The sequence below is a fragment of the Penicillium oxalicum genome, chromosome VII (assembly GCF_001723175.1).
Source record: "Penicillium oxalicum strain HP7-1 chromosome VII, whole genome shotgun sequence".
In the NCBI taxonomy this organism is placed as follows: Eukaryota; Fungi; Ascomycota; class Eurotiomycetes; order Eurotiales; family Aspergillaceae; genus Penicillium; species Penicillium oxalicum.
The window spans coordinates 124015-142774 of NC_064656.1; the positions used below are offsets into that span (position 1 = coordinate 124015).

At 50.7% G+C, this 18760-nt stretch overlaps 5 protein-coding genes across 5 annotated transcripts; 3 read left to right on the top strand and 2 right to left on the bottom strand.

Moving 5' to 3' along the window:
• Window positions 1-96: 96 nt before the first annotated feature.
• On the bottom strand, window positions 97-999 carry POX_g08576 (uncharacterized protein; the record flags this gene model as incomplete). The annotated part of the gene is made up of 1 exon (XM_050117347.1): window positions 97-999. One exon carries the CDS (start codon window positions 997-999, stop codon window positions 97-99), a length of 903 nt encoding a protein of 300 aa, XP_049965491.1.
• Window positions 1000-3475: 2476 nt separating this feature from the next.
• POX_g08577 (uncharacterized protein) lies at window positions 3476-5072 on the top strand (the record flags this gene model as incomplete). Its single annotated transcript, XM_050117348.1, has 3 exons — window positions 3476-3735; window positions 3899-4323; window positions 4390-5072. The coding sequence occupies 3 exons, from the start codon at window positions 3476-3478 to the stop codon at window positions 5070-5072; spliced, it is 1368 nt and encodes a 455-aa protein (XP_049965492.1).
• Window positions 5073-7666: 2594 nt separating this feature from the next.
• On the top strand, window positions 7667-9627 carry POX_g08578 (uncharacterized protein; the record flags this gene model as incomplete). The annotated part of the gene is made up of 3 exons (XM_050117349.1): window positions 7667-8126; window positions 8249-8735; window positions 8874-9627. 3 exons carry the CDS (start codon window positions 7667-7669, stop codon window positions 9625-9627), a joined length of 1701 nt encoding a protein of 566 aa, XP_049965493.1.
• Window positions 9628-13359: 3732 nt separating this feature from the next.
• Window positions 13360-14283, top strand: POX_g08579 (uncharacterized protein; the record flags this gene model as incomplete). Its single annotated transcript, XM_050117350.1, has 3 exons — window positions 13360-13473; window positions 13563-13817; window positions 13897-14283. 3 exons carry the CDS (start codon window positions 13360-13362, stop codon window positions 14281-14283), a joined length of 756 nt encoding a protein of 251 aa, XP_049965494.1.
• A 1250-nt stretch (window positions 14284-15533) lies between these two features.
• Window positions 15534-17736, bottom strand: POX_g08580 (uncharacterized protein; the record flags this gene model as incomplete). The annotated part of the gene is made up of 2 exons (XM_050117351.1): window positions 15534-17267; window positions 17569-17736. 2 exons carry the CDS (start codon window positions 17734-17736, stop codon window positions 15534-15536), a joined length of 1902 nt encoding a protein of 633 aa, XP_049965495.1.
• Between the last annotated feature and the right edge of the window lie 1024 nt (window positions 17737-18760).

Genomic DNA, 18760 nt, shown 5'->3' on the forward strand with positions numbered 1-18760 from the left:
ACTGAGTAAATCAGATTCGACAGTTGACATTTATCAAGGGACCTTCAAGCCACAAGGTGGACGTTTCATCAGTATCAGTTCGTCATCTCCACCGCTTCAAGCCCCATTCAACTGCTTTCTCATTCGGTCTTGATAGTATTTCAATGGATATGAGCGCGCTTTGTGCGGCATGGCGGGATACACGGCTGTTGCAAAGCCCATCCAGGATCGATACAGAAAGCGAGTGCTCCGTGTGGAGCGGAGACCATACGCATCTCGCAATTTTGGCGGAAGCATCTCGACCATGACCGCTCGCAGGAAGGGCTTCAACTTTTGCACCCATCCAGGCATTTTGGTACTTTCATGGAGATCCTTGGCAAATGCCGCCGCATCGGCGGAGACGGTCAGTCGCGAGATCTGATCATCCCAGTAGGACCAAAAGGCCTGACGCGTTTCGGGCCACATCCCCGGAGGCACGCCCAGATAGCTGATCAAGAGGGTGAACTCGGAGTACCCGTGCTGTGCCGTCTGGTAATCGACGCGGCCGTAGACCCGTTGATAGAAATCCGTCGCGGTCGCGTAGAGTGTGGCGGCCATCCAGAGTTTCAACTCGGGGTGGTGAGCAAAGCGGTTGTTGCGACCTTCGCCTAAACCGGGGGCTTTGTTACGCTGCAGCAGATCAAGCAGAGCTTTCCGTTCTGCTTGTGTGCCGAAGACCAAGGTCGAGATATAACTGATGTGCGTTTGGAGTGCATCGATGAGTTCCGTGGCCAGCGCCTGGTGGCCGCCCTCGGGATGTTCAGTTTCGCGGATGGCGGGCATTGCCGCCTGTAGGAGAAGGGCTGCCCCGGAACCAGCGAAGAGAATTCCCTCATTGAGAATCTGAGGGAGAATTTCCAGCTGTTCCAGGGCATGGAGACGGCCGGAATCATTGGAATAGGTGTTGTGAGAAGAAGTTGCGCCGGTGGCTTCAAATTGTTTTTCATCCACCGGGGATGGAGGCAATGAAGAAGACGACATTGTTGGTCGACTAGTATAATTATAATGGGGGGAGGGGGGAAAGATTCAATTCTTCTTTTTTTTTCTTGCTCTTGACTTTCTCGTGGAGCTGTCAGTCTGGTCTGTTCAGTCAAGGGTGATGGGTAAAGCTGTGAGACAGATGTTGAAGCTTAAGGGGGGATGGCACAGAGGACAATATCTTGCTGAGGGCTATTGCATGTCAGGCAAGTATACTCGGCTGGACTCTGACGACCGCGAGAATTGTTGACGGAAAAAGTCTGGGGAAAGCTTGAGCCGTGAGTCCGGGGAAAAGAATTCTTGATGATGGCAAAGGCTGATCAGAAAGGGAAAATCTTCTCATCATTAGTGGCCCATGCTTTTGTTGTTCATTTTGTGATTTTCTTTTTTTCTTTTTTGAAAAAAAAGGCAAATCGATGGGGATAGGACTGGGAATTCAGTCACCTCCTGTAGGGAATCTCCGTCGATTTGTGTCAATCGATACAGCTCGGTCCCAATCTACACCTCTTGTGCTTATGATGCCTTTCTCTTTAATTTTCTAACAAGTTAAGATGCCCATTCTGTAGTCTTCTCACGTTGTCTTCTCCGACAAGCTTAGCTCGATATGCTTCTATGAACACCGAGAAAGAAATCCGCCCAAAACAGACAAGCCCAGCGAGTACACAGACACAGACGGGTGGGACTAGCCTGACGCTAGCCCTGTCAAATGGAACTCGGATGCCAAAAAGAATCCTGACGGCCAGCGTCAGTGCAATTTTGGGGCTTGCGCACGTTCACATCATCAACAGCCGATGCCGAAAAAGCATGTGCTTGAAATTGACAACGGGGTACTACTGTAGGCGGTCTCCTTGTCTAGGCATGATGAGATGCCCTGCTTCAGGCTGTCTGGATTGTGGCCCGGTGAAAATAGGCCTGTTGCTATAATCCGACACCAGAGGCCATCTTCGTGTCCATGTTCTTCTTTTTTTCGTATCTCAACTGTCAACTTCATAAGCTACCTGGGATTTCGTGACTGGCTATCTAGCCCGTTCTGCCGAAGGGGAGTGCCAAATGATCAAGTGGATGATGGTCCATCCTGTTCGGGCCAGGGCGGAGGAGAGCGTGTGACGCGCTTTTTGCCGATCCTGTGAGGGGGAACCCAGAAACAAAAAAAGAACGCAGTTCATCAACGGCGCCCTCACTTTTCCACTCCACCACCATCCCCGGCAGCCACGGCAGACACTCGGCTCGTCCTGCGCATGTGAAAGGACCTTCAGGCCAGGAGACGAGAACTGACCTCCATAAACGTGTTGGCTACTCAGAGTAAATGATGACAGTCTGGCTTGCTCTCGTGCTGCAGCCAGCAACCCCCCTGTCATGCGAGGACGCTTAGCCTAAAGCTTCCCTGCAAGCCGCGGTTCGTAGTAGATCTCCATTTCCCATGACGCCAATCCTTACTGAATTCTCCTACCCCCTCTCAACCCAATCCTGCGTTCCCCGTGGATCTTATCTGAAATGAGGAACAGAACTCCGGCGCCCGCTCAGGGCCCATCCGTCTAGCTTCATGCGTTTGCACAGCGTTCGACGAGTCAGTTCTCAGCGCTGGAGACTGGCAGAACCACTCTAGGCCAGTGAGTCCCAGGGGAACCAGAGCCTCTGCGCAACAGACACAGAGCCGTGCTGACACGGGCCTGATTCGTCTCTGAACCGAACTCGAGACCGAGTTCCCTGGTTCAAGGCCGGGTCCCTGCCTCCATTCTTGAGGCTTGTGGCGCAAAGCTCATCCTGCCCTAGGCGGAGTTTGCCCAGGGATCCTCTTTGGAGAAAGCTCCCCCCGCCCGCGAGGATCCTCGGCCCACCTCCTCCTTCCCATGGATTGTCACCATATGAACTCTGAAGAACAAAACTCCATCCGCTCCAAAAGAACCAAGGTCTCGTGCTCCACTTGGCAAGTCGATGCTCAGTAGACCAAGGCTTTCCACAAGAGATTCACTACGACGTCCGCCCTCCGTAGTTCCCGTGAAGTACTTTCTGGGGTTGTGGGGAAGCCGTCCATCGCGCACTATGTGTGACCCACGGAAGATTATCTCCATTTCAGGAGATGAGGCCCTCGACGCGATTCGTCGCCCGCGGTCGCTTGTCTTTCCTCGGTGGCCCGCCGTGTCCAGCAAACTATGTAGCACGTACAGCACCGTCAATGTGATCGACCCTCCCCCCCTCCAAGTGTGAAAGCTGGAGAATGTTTAAAGAGGGCCCTTAAACAGTCCGTGCGCTCGGCGCCGGGCGAGGCATGCCAGCGCCATTCCATCATCTAGCCTTTTGAGCGTGGCACGATCTACCTTTGCGATTGATGCCCATGTGAGAGTGACCTGGTTTAAGTTAAGCGACGGGCTGCTTTTCTCTTGATGAAAAGTGTCGACGTCTGGACAATCGCCTCGACCTCTCCTTTCCCTTCGCCCTTCGCACCCTCTCCCTTCTTTTTGCCCTCGACCAGGTCGCCATGGGGAAAAAGGCAGTAGAAGACCGGCCGGCCTACCTGAGCTCCGATGATGCAAAGTACTCCCTTGGTGTCAATCGCGGTCCTCTACCCACAGGCCATGATGAGAACTCCAAATTGGAACAGGTGGACTCTGCCGGCGGAGTGTCTCTCGCAACGACGCACCGCTCACGTCGACAGCGAATAGCGCGCCATTGGAAACGTTTCTGGTGCTGCTACCTGATCGGAAACATTATCTTTCTGGCCATTTTCTTGCCAATTTTGTGAGTCGGCTGAGAATCTTTGAACGATTTATGAGCACATTGGAACATTGCTATGAAGGCTCGCGACGTGAAAATTGACGCAAGTCGGGATTGCTCTCGCATTCTCCTTGGAAGAAAGATCTCCGTGCTCATATCGGACTGTCACTAACAAGAATTATCGCAGCTTCCTCGTCGTTTTACCCGCAGTCTCACAACTGGTGGTCAACAAGTCCGACCTGGTTCTTGTCAATGCTTCGGTGATGCAACCTCGGCCCGACTCAATTTTGTTGACTCTGCAATCAGCACTGGATTTGAAGCTCGCTCTGCCTGTGCGCATTGATCCTGTGACGCTCAAACTCTTCAACCGCGATACAGGGGTGGATAATGCCTGGGGAAATATCACAATCCAGGGGAAGACTATCAAAGGAAACACGACACTGGGGGTCGAGGATCAGCATACGCCCTTGACCAATGTAACTTCATGGACCAGCTATGTGCGCAACGTGGTCTTTCAAAAAGAAACTGCGCTCTCCGTTCATGGCTCGACAAATTCGTATCTTGGGAAGATCAAATCCAAGGTGACTATGGATAAGGATATCGTTTCTCCGAGTGAGTAAACTCACATGACCTTTCTCGTCCCCAAGGAAATCGACTTCGCTAACGCCGCTTTTTCAGGCCTCGACTCTTTTAGAGGGTTCAGCATATCCAACAGCACCTTGCTTCTTTCCGGCAATTCAAGTGACACGAATCTCATCGGCAATGCGACCCTTCCCAATCCATCGATTTTGACCATTGAGATCGGCACTATTATTCTGGATATCTACAGTGGAAGCCTTTTGATTGGCAATGCATCCTTGGACGGCCTCACTCTCAAGCCTGGCAACAACACGAGCCCCATCAAGGGCTTCTTGGATCTGAAAAAGATCATTGCCAATTTGGGGGCAGTCCTCAAGTCTCAAGCTGCTGCGATCAAGTCCGGAAACTTGGCTCTCAAGACAGTCACCAGATCTGTGGTTTGGAACGGTACCGAAGTCCCCTATTACACTCAGGTGATGCATGAGCTTCCGCTTATTGCCGAGGTGAGCCTGCTCGGTACGCTGAGGAACACACTACACCATCTGCTGCATCCCGACGGCTCGAGCGGTGGTGGCACTGGCAATCTCACCTCGATCATCTCCGGCCTCAATCTGACTGATGCCATTAATGCCGCCAAGGACGACCTCAACTTGACGGACAGTCGCTCCGTGTCATCTGCGCTGAAGCGGAATGTTCATCTTCTGGATCTGTTCAAAGGCGAACACCCCGTCAAGCGAGACGCTCTCATCGACTCAATGGCCAAGCTTTATGTCAAGGCATAACGTGGGAGCGCCCCATCAGGGTCTCTCAGCCCTATCCCACCATCGACTTGATTCTGTTGACTCATCTTCTCAACATGGCATCTTTTTCTCGGGTCTCATCTCAGTGTCTGCCATATCTTTCGTTTCATTGTGCATGGTTTGTTTTACCCGCAATAATAAGGTTGGGCCTCCCTGTCACTGGTGCGAGGTACTACTAGGACTGGGGCTCTTGGGGTGTGTGATATCCCCATGACTCATTGATCATTTTGACGGAGGCCTTTGCACATATCTTCAGGCCATGGCGTTCTATTGGGTTATGTTTTTTTTTTCCATGTCTATTTGTACTTCCACGAGGGAAGCAATCGAGTTGTGCACAAGGTGTCTTCAAATGCCCATCAAGGACACAGTCACGGGTGGACACCAATCCCGTCCGTTGATTCTCAATTCTCTGGACGAGACAATTGACTTAATATACCTAACGATACACATGATATTTAACAATTGATTATACCCTAACATATCTGTTGCGGATGTCATACCTTCACAATTGCAGTTTTCCTGAAATAGACGCTTCTACGACATTCAGGTCGCTGGGGGACCCGTCTTGCTAATCAACGCAGACGCCACATGAGTTGAACGTCGCGCTCACGTGATATGTTGAAAGAGAGGAAGACTGGAGGGTACCCATTATTGTTCCACATTCCGCTGGGTTTTTTCGATTTGTGTTGGAGTCCTCTGGCCAGCCGTTTGGTTGTTGGCCAGAGACGAGAATTTGGACACCTACTAGTATAGAGAGGTTTGCAGCACTTTGATCATGAAGAGACTCGATACGGTCATCGACCCGTCAGACTATCCTCAGACCACCAATCAACATATCAACTGCGGCGGACCGGTGCAAGGTGGGCGATTTCATTCTGTAGCAGCTGCAAGGCTTGTTGACAGTGTAGGAGCCATGTGGCGGCCGGGGGGGATTCTCGCTCGAAACGAAGAGTCTTTTGTATGTGAATGAACTCATGGCAACGGCCGTTATGGAGACCCGTTCAGTACTGATTTGGTGACCTACTCGCAAGAGCTGGTGGGATCCATGCGCTCACTCCTCTAGATAGACACGATTCTTGATTCAAATATGTTTCAGAGGTTGTTTTTTTTTTTTTTTTCGATTTCCTAACTGCATAACAGTCAGTCAATTGAAGCCACATGGATTGAGAACTTGTTCGCCACAGGTAGTGGTAGTCTTTTGTTGGAGGTTAGAAGACTACGGGCTGATCCAATGCGGTCCCAGGCCACTCTCCACGAGTGTCTTATAATCCTGCGATGGGGCCAAGTTTGCCTTGCATGAGAAGGATCCCTGTGGATTGTTCTAATTCGAGATGCAAGACACACGACAGTCCACCGTCTAACCACTCAGGGCTGGTGCAGCTACAGCCGCAAAGCCAAGTGAGATCATGGCTGAACTTGATGCGCAGGAGAGTGTCTCTGGTCGACGGCGCACCCGATCCACCACGTGACTGTCACTTTATCGATCCCGAATCTGGAAACCACATCTACCGAAAAAGTAGGATGATACGCCAGGTTCTACATACCTGGTCGCACATTCGCGTGTCTCAAGCCCAACCGGAGCTGGAACCTTGAACCTGCTTATTCGAAATATGGGCCCCTCCAAAATCCCAATGCCTCCCTTCTTAGTATTTGCTAGAATGCCATGGTCGATTCCTTGGTGACTGAATCTTGATTCTAGCCAGCCTCGTCTCCATAGACCTGCTTGAAAAGGGATTTGCATGATCCTTTGTCATCCACCACGACCGGGATTTGTCAGGTCCACAAAGACCAGCAAAATCACCAAAACAACCTGGACAGCTCACTAGGCCAGAAGAGGTTAGACCGGGACACCTAAGGTTGCGGGTATGAGGCCACCACGACCCAATCAGGCCAACTACGAAAACACTTTGTGGACGGGTTTGCGGATTGAATCATCGATGGCGTAGGAAACTGCAGTGCTGACACTGAACTCTGTCAGGCACGATGGAGAATAACACATTTAGAGAAAAATTACAAATGATGATGCTACCACCAGGCAAAGGCCATCAAGCAACAGATTCGACCTACAGAATACATTAGTAGGGAGCACTTGCAACCTGAGTATATGAGTCCAACGAGGCCCGAGAAATTTCCCAGTATGAATCAAGTGCATTCGACTCGAAGACCTGGATTGCGTCGTTGATTGAAAAAGTATCTCGCAATATTCAAAGAGCTTTTGCGCGACTCGTCATCTATTGAACCTGGTTCGTATCCGATCTACATGTGCGAAACCAGCCCACAAGTGCCCATGGGCGACTTGAAGATCTTCCCACGCAATTTCTCAATTGACCTATCCCCATCTCTCTGATCCACTTCGCGAGACTTACGAGCTGGATTCATAGACAGACTGATCCGTCCTCACCTTGAATTGGGGTGCATCTCGGTCAAAGGACGCGGTACAAAGCGATTGAAATAGTGAAATTGGCCAGGCCAGAAGGGTATACGGGTACATGCACCTCCAACTCACCGAGTATGGATATCCCAGACTAATTCACATGGAGAAGAGAATAGGAAGATCATCGGTATCCTTACAGATCATGACCCGCAGCTCTGACGAGCCACCGCATTATTTATTTGTCCAAGGCCCATCGCTGGACCGCGACGCACGCTCAGCCCTGATTCGCCGTCGAATATCCCAAAAACGAAATTTATATCGAGAAGAGGAGGAAACAAAACGACAAGAATTGATTGCTCAACGACAATCGCAAGATCCGACCTCAAGGTCGCCGGTTTGCATCTGTCCGGGTTCCTCCAACGACGCTGACGGTCAGACCCTCGGCCAGCCGCAGCAAAAACGATCCGCCACGGTACATGCGCAAAGTCGCAAAGAATCGGCCCTCGCTACTTGCGAAATTTGCGGAAGGACTCGACTCTGGTCCGACTTGTCCAGCGAAAATGCTGCAGTTGTCGTCCCCGGTCCGCTATCGGGGAGATTAGATCCGGTTTTAGCGGCGCATTCAAGTCTGGGACCTGATGCGAACGGACTATTTCAGCACTGTTAGTGGGATCACCTTTTCAGTTGTGTCTTTCTTTTTTTTTTTCTCGAAGGGAGCATCCTCGTCTGATATGGTGAAATCAAATTTGCTCCTCCTCATGCTAATTTTAATGTTACCTGCTAGCTATCTTGCATGTTTTCCCCAGTTTTCGCGACACCGATTATACCGCACGATGCTACCAGTCCTGGGTTCGGGGCCATCCCAACAACAGACTCATACTCTACAGCATCTTGTGGTCCGCATCGTGTCATCGTGATACGCTACGTCTCAGTTACGGGTCCAATTCCACCCTGAACACTTGCGATCAACTCTACTACAAAGGGCGCTTGTTGAGTTTGGTGCGCGAGCACGTGGCCGACTTTGGCCGTGAGGAATGGCGTGATGGGATCATCATGGCGATATTGTTCATGGCGATGAACGAGACGGAGAGGAGAGACCTGGGTCGTGATGCAAATCCGTTCGAACCACCCTTTATTCACATGCAATCGCTGTCGTTCTACGGCAGTCGTGACTTTCATCAACTCCACTGGAATGTGGTTTGTGATATTTTGACCCAGCTGGGTGGCATTCACCGCATCAAGTTGTTCGCGCTGGGGTGGTTAGCATCTCTGTAAGTGCTCTGGGGGCTGAGTATTTGGGCGATACCTTTTTTTCCCTCTTTTTCTTCTTCTATTTTTTTCTTGTCTTTTTTTCTTGTCTTTTTTCCCTCTTCGAGTGGAACGTTCGCTCATGATGCTCGTCTCCACAGTGCGGACCTGATGAACGCGGCTCATACTCTCTCCAAACCGAATTTCCCCATGGTCGACGTTCAGGGCCACGTCAGTTACTTTGCGCCGTCGCTCCGGGCGTTTCCTATCCCCTTTCACATGCCCCAGAAAAACGGCTTCAAGGAACTGCTGTCGGCTCATCCCCCGGTGAAAGAAGGTATTGTGGACGTCTTTCGACGCCTCAGTCTCTACTCTACCCTGCTGCAATGGACCTGTACCCATCAGCCCGACTCGGCGGATTTCGATCGCTTAGCAGACTTTCGCTACGTGGTCCACCACACGCTACTGAGTCTCCCGGACGAGCGTGACCCGATCGATGCAATCCTCCATCTTGCCGATTCCCCTGCGGATAAGTGTATTGCATCTCACGAGCTATACCTCACTTGCCGCCTGGCATCCCATCTTTACGCCCTGCACGTCACCTATCCCCTTCCACGCTCTTCTCTCACCCGCTCGTTGATTCTGCCGCGTCTAGCTGACAAACTTGATGAGATTGTGCAGACTCGGTCAAGTCCGTTACTGTTGTGGTGTGCCGCTGTAGCGGGTATCGCCGCCGAAGGAACTACGGAAGAGAAGCGTCTGACGAATCACGTCAGGCTTTTGTGTCACAGATTGGGAGTGAGATCATTTGAATTCTTTGAGGATATACTACAATCTTTTGCTTGGGTTGACGTTGCATGTTTGCCGGGGTGTCGTCGGCTATGGAAGAGATTGGCAATTACGGGAAAGAATTGACATGTATTTTTAATGATTTGATGGAGGGGGGCTCTTCCTTTTTCTGGTTAGATGTACAAGACATAGATTTCATGTGATTGGGGATCTGCATAGGAACACCGACGGGACTGGTGTGAAAATAAAAAAAGACCAAAAGTTTGGAAAGGAAAAGAGAAATAGAGGGGAGTGGATTTTGAGCTGTGGCTGTCGTCAATTTCCAGGTTCGAGAGGTTGAGGTTGTTCATCTTTGATGAGAGGACCAGTTTGTACCCGGAAGACGACCGTACGTCATCATTTCCAATCTAAAATCATGAGTCAGCCTACATGTGGATGTATCGACCTCTGCTTAGCTCACCAAGTTTCTCCCTTCTCCCTTTCTCTTTTTTTTTTTTTTTTTTTTTTTTTTTTTTTTTTTTAAAAAAAAAATAATATTTGATTTTCAAGTCAATAACCTAGAATCGGGCACAACCCATGATCTACCTCTTCCAAAGTCAAGTAGTCTTCTCAAGGGAAAAATCATCCATTGCCTAATGATGATTCTGTTCTTTGTGATCAAGACCGGTAGAGAACTCTTAGCAAGCCACCACTTATCTCGATATGGTCATAATAGCCGCTGGCAAAGCCGATTCTAGTTCAGTTTCGATAGACTGGCAATGACAAGTAGGAGGGTCGCTGTTCAATTCAAAAAAAGAAAAGAAAAGAAAAGAAAAAGAGTCCATGCCGACTGAACAGGCAGGACGAGCGGCGCAACACCGAAGGTGGTTGAACGGATCAACCCGCTCGGTTAATTCATAAAAAAAAAAAGCAGATCAACTGGCTCTAGATCTCTCCTAGTTAAGAGTCGAACTCGATCTGATTCCGGCAAATCGATTACTCGGCTGGAACCAAAAAAAAAAAAAAAAAAAAAAAAAAAAGAACACGTTTGATATCGCAACGTTCGACAACGGCGGCTCGATCTGACCCGTGCGTTGGGGCTCGGCAGTACAGAAGCGAGACACCCCCTAAAACTAATCTCCGATGATCATCATCTCCAACAGCCTCCATCGTAGTCCAATCACAGACAGTCTCCACGGTAACTCCAGGCCCAGAAATGACAAAGAGGCTGAAAGACTATCATTTGGACCTGACCCACCGAGCAAGAGATTGTTTGGAATCAATTGCCTGGTCCCCTTTTTTTTTTTTGACACGGTGAATGTTGTTGATGAAGGCATGTCACCACGGTCACAGGTTCCACTCCCCTACCGCGGCATCTCCCCGATGAGCTTTTGGAAGACGAGAAGATGGTACATGTAGAGTGCCCCGCTATAGATGAATTGTAACGCTAGCGGGGCCGAACCTCCACTGTTCCGACGTGGAGAGAACCTGAAGGAGTTTGGCAGTCCGGATCCGAGGGAGGAGGAAAGGGAGTTCAGGGGAGGGGGAGGTCCAGGTTCCACAAGATGGATCAACGGTACCAACATCAATTCTGTTCACTCTGTTCTCGGGTCTTGGGTCTTGGCTCTCTCGTCACCAACATCTGGAGATAGACCGCAGATACCCCTCGAGCATTGCAAACGTCGGCAGAAGGAGCAAGAAGCCCTCCAACCCAAAAGAAAAAGAAACATTGATCCTTAATATCGGTGATTTCCGTTGGGCAAAACAAGGAAAGATGGGCTCTAATTTATGGCAAATATATGTCAAAGTCAGTATTGTAACTGTAAATGAATGTCCAACCGGTCGTGGAAAGCCTTCGGGATCTTCCTGAAGAAAAGGTCTCGGCCTCCAGTCAACAGATTGCCTTCACATGACGGGGGCCATGTTTATCTTATGTACATCCAATCTATAAGAGGCGTCGCCAGCCAGACCGGTGGGAAAGGGAAAGGCTTGGCCGGAGGCTGGTCCGGCACACGCTGCACGGGACTATTCCCGTTTGGTGGATAGTTTGGACGGAATACTTCCGCGGACCGACGAGACCGGGAATGACCTTGCGAGAGGAGCTGCGACAGCCCTCCACTTGCAACGGACATCTGCAATCCAATCGCATCGGGTCATCTTGATTGCCCAGTGATTCAAGGCCCTGCTCCTCGGGGCCACGTGGGTCCATGGCTCAGGCCGTTGCAAGATATCCCGCATACGAACTGTAATTTTAGAGAGCCGATCAAAGAGGCTCCTCGGGTATACTTGGCCCATCCCCGTACTGTCAAAAGTCTATCGCGGAGTAGCTGTTCCCGCTTCCCTAATAGTCCTGGCACTGTGAATCCACATCTGATAAAAGGGAGGGGGCGCAAAGAGCTACTCTCCACCCTGAGGCTCACGAACACGGCCGATTGAAGATTTGAGAGGGGGGGGGGGGACGAAGTGGACAATGCACTAGGCTCTGCCACACCCCGTGGGTCAAATGCAAGATTTGGGGATTGTATGACTTTGAACGAGAAAGAATTCTCATGGCTACAATGTTCGACGAGAAGCGGATTTACAAATGATTGCAAGAATCGCATTTGTCATAATTTGGGTCAATGTAGCATGCAACACGGGATAGTATCCGCATTCTGCATCGCGGAGCCTCTCTCTTGACCAAATGACTGAAAAGTCCCAGTTTCGAGTGGTCCCGTCCGCCAGTCTCGTTCAATATGTGTGAGAAAAAAAAAAGAGAGAATCACTTTTCATGCATTTATCCAGCAGCCCCGTTTTGTAAGCGACCGTTGTTGCAGATTCCGCCCTGCAGGAGCCGATACTGATAATCAAGGGGATATGACCGATGGATGACTATGCACAAAACTCCCGTCGGAGATAGACACTCGCACGGGGACAGGCAGACGTACTCTTGTTTTCTCTTTCCTCTTTTGGAAATTCAGACGCTGGCTATCTTTGGGTAAGACATCAACGGCACTAGAATGCAGCGTGTCGGCAGTCCCTTCGAATCATAATCTCAACCATATTGCTGGATCGAGCAGGGCACACTTGGAGAGTGTCAACAATGCCTTACATTGCATGGTGGCACAACCACAACCACAACCCTCCTCTAGAGGGAGCAAACCCCGATGCCAAACGACCACGACACCCGGCTAGTAGATCGACGGTGGCAGGAAGGACGGGCGAGAGATGGCCGGCTGGCAGGTGTGAGATAGGTGTGGTTGTGCAGTAGTGTGGTCTTAGCGTGTGGCAGTCTGCACGTCGGGGATGTTTAATCATCGATGGTCGACCCAAACTTGGGAATCTCGCAGCCTCGCAAAAAAGTCGTTCCGCTAGGTTGGTGCCCCACTCGGCCGAGCCCAGCGGCTGGCGCTTTCCCCGATTGAGAAATGTCTCGCGGGCCTCTGATTGGTGAATCCACTGTATTGGGGAGGGGTCAGCGCTTGACTGCTTGGGGCAATTCTAGATCAAGTGGTCCTGCCTGATTGGCCGAGGCATGCATAAACCGACCCTGTCACCACGGGATAACCGACTTTATGTGAATCGGGCCGCTGAGGGGCGATATTCACTTTCTAATCAGATGATGGCTCTTCAGGTCCCTTTTTTAAATAAGAGTAGCGCAGCCCGTATGAAGAGTGAGACAAAGGTGACCACTTCCTGATTTCTTGCAGTTTGCTCATAGAGAAACTCTCAGTCCCACTGGAACATTGTTTCCCTGACCAAATCCCGAACCAGAACGCCGTGCAGAACAAACCTCGCAAGGATTCAGAAATTCCAAAGTCCACTGCACTCGTTGCTCGGCTTCGATCCTGTCTCTATCACTGTCCTCTTGCAGCAGTGACAGACTCCCCCTTTTGAACAATGGACCAGATCTCATCCTGGTCGGCTCAGCGTCCCCACAGCATGTCGATAGAGCCTCACTATATTCCTGCCACGAGTGGTGGTGAGTCCAACTTGCAGATGCTTTATACCATGGTGAGTCGAGATGGCGAGTGATTTGATGCTGTGGCTTCTGCGATGAAAAATCACCGGTCCGCACAAAAGTTGCTGACGCGTCGATCCAGCAAAATCAAGAAGTCATACAAATAATGAACGGGTCACTCGACCCGCACTATAACAAGCAACCCTTGTCACCTCGCTACACAAATAGTCTCACTTCAGAGACAATACGACGGGACCTGTCATTCTTCAATTCGGATCGGCACAGCCCCAGTGAGCTCGAAACCGATTCGATGATCCTGGCAGAGCAACAAAGTCCGACCTCGGATGGCAGTCGATCAAGCCACAGCACTAGTCTCCTCGAAAGTGGCGACAAAGTGGTATGTCTCATGCAAACCCGCTGCTCCCGTCCAGTATTTCACCCGGAGGCTGACCTGGAACCCGTTGGGCTGTTGATAGATCAATCGACGGCTCCAGAATCGTGCTGCACAGCGACGATTTCGTGAACGACGTTCCGAGCAGAATAAAGTCCTACAGGGGCAATTATCTGAACTGAATGAGAAACACCAAGATCTGGCCGAAGAGTTTAGCAAAAAGATTGAAGAAGTCAGCCAACTCAAGACCGAAAACGAAAAGCTGCAGACAGAGATTCAGACGTTACGCCAGCGATGGCAGTCCATGATCCTTCTTCTCCAGCGACCAAAGAGTCTCCAGCTATTGTCGATGCTGATTGGGGATGAAAACGCCCCCGGGGATTCGGGCGCAGTCTCTCAGTCCACCATTCAAGATTTGGATCGGTATCTGCCATGTCTGGACGCACTGACCTCTCCTCGTGAGAGACCCTGAACAACAACCACCTGGAAGATGCGAAATGGGGTTCTTTTCTTTTTTTTTTTTTCTCCTTCTTTAGACTACGACTGGATTTGCATGCTTCTTGTGGAGTTCTTTTAGCGGATTAAACACGTGCACATCATTGGCTGTCTACATTTTGAAGCAGGGAGTCCAGAGGAATACACAGAAATCTTAATTAGAAATAATTTCTTTTTCTTTTTTCACAAAAAAAAAAAAACAAAAAAAAACCAATACTCACGTATCACCTGTAAAAGACCCGAGAAAGGAATTATTCTCTCAGTCATCATCTTATACTCACCTTATCGAATATCTGGCAATTCCACTCAAACGGATCCGTGGAAAATTCTCTCACCCTTGTGCACGTCAATTTGAGGGCAAACCAAGCTTTCCACGTTGTCTCTCCTCCGATCCATCTGCTCAGGAAACACCGAGATTCCATCCGTGTCAACTCCACCCTGATACATCCCCACAGGCAGCACCGAAACTTCGTCCGTCATACAGTACGGGTCGTTTACGGGAGACATCCACAATTGCCAAGGGAGTTAGAGTTTACCGCGAGATGTCACTCGAGGTTCTGGCTGTAAGTGAAGGCGCATCGAGTCATTTCTAAGACAGAAAGACTCTAGACGGTGGATCCGGGTCATCATTTGTTGTTCAGACCAATAGAAAACTCCAAGGGTACTAGCGAATTGGGTTAGTGACACGCCCCTCTCAAGCCTTGGCCCAGCTGGTCGGTACGTAGGCGGGCGAGGTCACCGGTGATCGGGGGTCCCACCGGTGAAGTCAGTCGGAGTGATTTAGTCCTTCATCCGGGTTGTACGAATCCCAATCGAGTTGCCTTGTATTGCACACAAGACTTTTTTTTTTTTTTTTTTTTTGGCTGACAGTTTATGAATCAGGGAGAGCGGCTCTAGTACCATCTCAATTTGGCAAGTCCTACCTATAGTTTATAGACGATGGGATGCAAAGGTGAAAGAGTTTTGAGTTTTTGGTTCATTTTCAGATGTTTTGATATTTTCTATGCCAGCTTGGTCATACGGTAAGCTCGGCAGGATCAATGTCAAGAAGATACAGGCCAGACGGAAAGAACGGCTCTGTTTCCTTGACGCCACTGCAAGGCCAGAGCAGAATCCAACATGAAGCTCCCCAAGTCATTCACAATCAACATTCCCGTCAATATTAGACGGGGCGAGATCCTGAAGTCGGGGGCTTTTAATAATCGCAAAGATCTCTCCATTCACCACTCAACGTAGCCAGAACCCCCGATCAATGGCCTCGTACATGGGCCGGGCCTCTTTGACAAGGGTATTTTGACCAACTTCGTAAGCGAGCATTTCCTGAAAAGAGGACCTCTTTGTGACGTCCGTTGTCGATTCCAGGGCCTGGTCTAGCTGTAATGGCCTCATCGACGGTATGCGGAGGGAAGGGTCAAAACTGATCAGGACCAGAGCTTGGTGATGCTCAGGAAGGCCCGGGCAAGCGACGGAATAGATAAGCGAGCGGTCATCGCTTACCGCATTCACTCGCCCGGCTTGGGCGGTCGGGGTGAGAAGCCGATGGATCTCGACTGGTGCATTCTCTGGAGGCCACATCCTCACTCCACGCGAAACAAACTGCTTGGGATGCACATTCATAGCTCTTTTGGTGGGTGGGACTTTAAGCCCACATGTTGGACCCACGGAGCCTCCCTCCTCACTGGGGTATCGTCGCTTGCGCGAAACGGCCCGCAGGCGGAGGCGATCTTGCATTTGCCTGCCGTGGGGCTGGGGGATGTGGTCACTCACGAGATCGATAAAGGTGGAGCTTGCAAAATCATAATTGTGGTATTTGGTGTGCGCATAGATGAACGTCATGCGCGCATCCCGATCCTCGTCGAGCTCATTCTCGTGGTGTTCCTCTCGTTGAAGACGTTTTGTGACCAAACTGTCAACCTTTGGATCAACTTCGCTCTCCCACCTTGAATCCTTGACAAAAACTTCGCAGGGTGAGCGGATCGACGATCCGCGATGCCCTCGTGGATCGATCGTGCCAAGTTCGTCCGGTGTGGGTAAGGGATGCGAGTACCTCGTTCGACGACTCTTGCTTCCGCCCAGCGGCCACTCTCGACGACATTCCACAATCATGGGTCGACCGGTGACCGGACACTTTTGGATGGAGAGATTCATCCACAAATCATCGATCGGGCCCTCACGATGTTCACGACGCCAGATCCGGCCGGACCACTTTTGATCTTCGCGGCGGGGGGCAAAACACACCCAGTCAAAGAACGACGAGTGGCTGTCATCATCGTCATTGGTGATGTTTTGCGTGGAGACCACGTAAAGATAATCATCATGAATCTCAAAACAAATGTTCTGACCCAGGTAACTCGTCACCATTTGGTCCAAGGTAAACGTAAATTCCCGCTGTGTGTGAAGGTCGTACCCGCAGCAGACCCAAGTGCCGTAGGTACCTGCATCTTCGAGGTGGAAAGCGTACCACAGATATTTACTGCTGTGGCGCACCACGACTGCACTCGATTCGGGCAGAGGCTTGTCCAGGAGTAGTCGCCGAGGCCGGTGAGTCAGCCGATGCGTCACGTCGAGGGCAATCAAAGTGTCGCGTTCATGACGCACGCCGGCAAGACTGAACACGACCACCCCTTGGTGGAATCCAAGAAGTTTGAGGCTATCCGGATGATCCAGGATTGAAGAGCCGACTCCCGGGCCAGCGAGGCGGGGGACAATGTCATCCAAATCCAGGACGTGCTCTTGCCGCGCCGACCGATGAACGTCCAGCACACGGATTTGATGACCGGTCAGATAGCAAAGCACACCATTCTGGTAGACAAAGTTTTTGGCATATGCCACCATGGCCACTGCATAAGGTGAAGCGGTGGCTAAAGCTTCTTGAATGTCGAAGCGATGCCCAACCGCCCTGAGATAGCCGAGCTCGCCCGACAAGGCCCGATGACCTTCTTTGGTGCAGGCGATGCCGTTCTAGAAGAGAAGAACGGTGTCAACAGGAGGGTCATTCCATGCCTCATCATGGTCTCACCAATTCCGGGTGAAAGGGATCAGGGTCAGCAGTGACGATCAGAGGAGGAAAGGGGGGAGGTGAATTCTCTCTGATATGGCCCCGGCAATTGGCTGCCGGAGGGTGGACTCGGGCCCTTTCAGGCGGCAAGCGTGGCTTTGGAAGGGGGAAAAAAGGAGATCAAGTGGGCATGTGGAAATCTTCACGATTTTTCATTGGGGCAAAGGCGGAACGGAGCGGCTGGCGATGCGGCTCTGCTCTTACCTCAACAATTCGGCGTGCGATGAGTTCACTTCTCATGCATGTGTACATAGCCCGACAGGTGCGGCTCAGATGAACAAAATTGGAGAAATCCATATCCTGGGCGATCAGGTAGAGGACATCAAAGGGCAGTGTGACCAAGGTGGCGGGCGAGGGCAGATGAGCAGCCATGGTTTCAGCGGGCAGAGGGATGCGAAAATGATTCGACAAGGTACCGAACGGGATTCGATTCTCTTAATCTCGTGATGGCGTAGACGGAAGGGACGGAATTGCAGTCAAGTAACATGCCTCAGTTAGCGGAGCGATTAGAGACTAGAAAGGCGGGTGCGAGTCGCTGGCTCAATGATCTCGCCCACGAAAGTAGAACGAACAAGAAGAGGAGGAAACAAGGAAGGTAAACAACAAAATTCAAAAACAAAAAAAAACAAAGACGAAGCCTCCTGAGATCAAAATGCCGATGATAAGAAGAGCAAGAAATTGATGGAATGCGAAAACCGAAAAGTGAGGATCGAAGGATCGTGTAATCGGCGTGAGGACTGGACACCGAAAGACCGGTGAAGGAATGGACGGTAGGACGAAGTGCCCGTCCGAATGATTGCAGAGCCGCCTGGTCATCACGTTGAAATAGTTCCTCCTTGTGGGACTGGATTTTGAGCCGCATGGTGATCGTCGAACTTTGTCAATTCCCCAGCCTCGTGGCCTGGAGAGAGAGCATGTGCAAAAAGACCCGACAAGGACCCTGGTTTTGGAAATAAGTCCCGAGGAGGTATGATTGAACAGAAGAAAATTCGATCCCATCGAATCGAAGCACGGGGGGCCGCCCCGGGTTCTTCTTTCCAACCATGCCGTGCCGAGTCGCGCGTCGCATTGAGTTAGGTCTGCAACAATAGGTAAATCACGCGATGATCTAATACTAGCTTGTCCACACCCCGCCAAATGCTCATTTCCACACCAAGGCTCATAAATGGATCAACCCCTCAAGTGCATTGCGGCTCCGTCAGATACGATTCTGCCGCGATCTATGGACGAGCTTCGAGTGCTCTGGATTGTTGTTTCATTTGCCGCCTCAAAGGGGTGTGTGGCCCCTGACATGGGAATTTGACTTTCATCCGAGTTGCGTCACCAATCCGGACACTTGTTCCGATGTCCTCATGCGCCTTCGGTCACGGAACCGACTGAACCTGCAGATGCATCG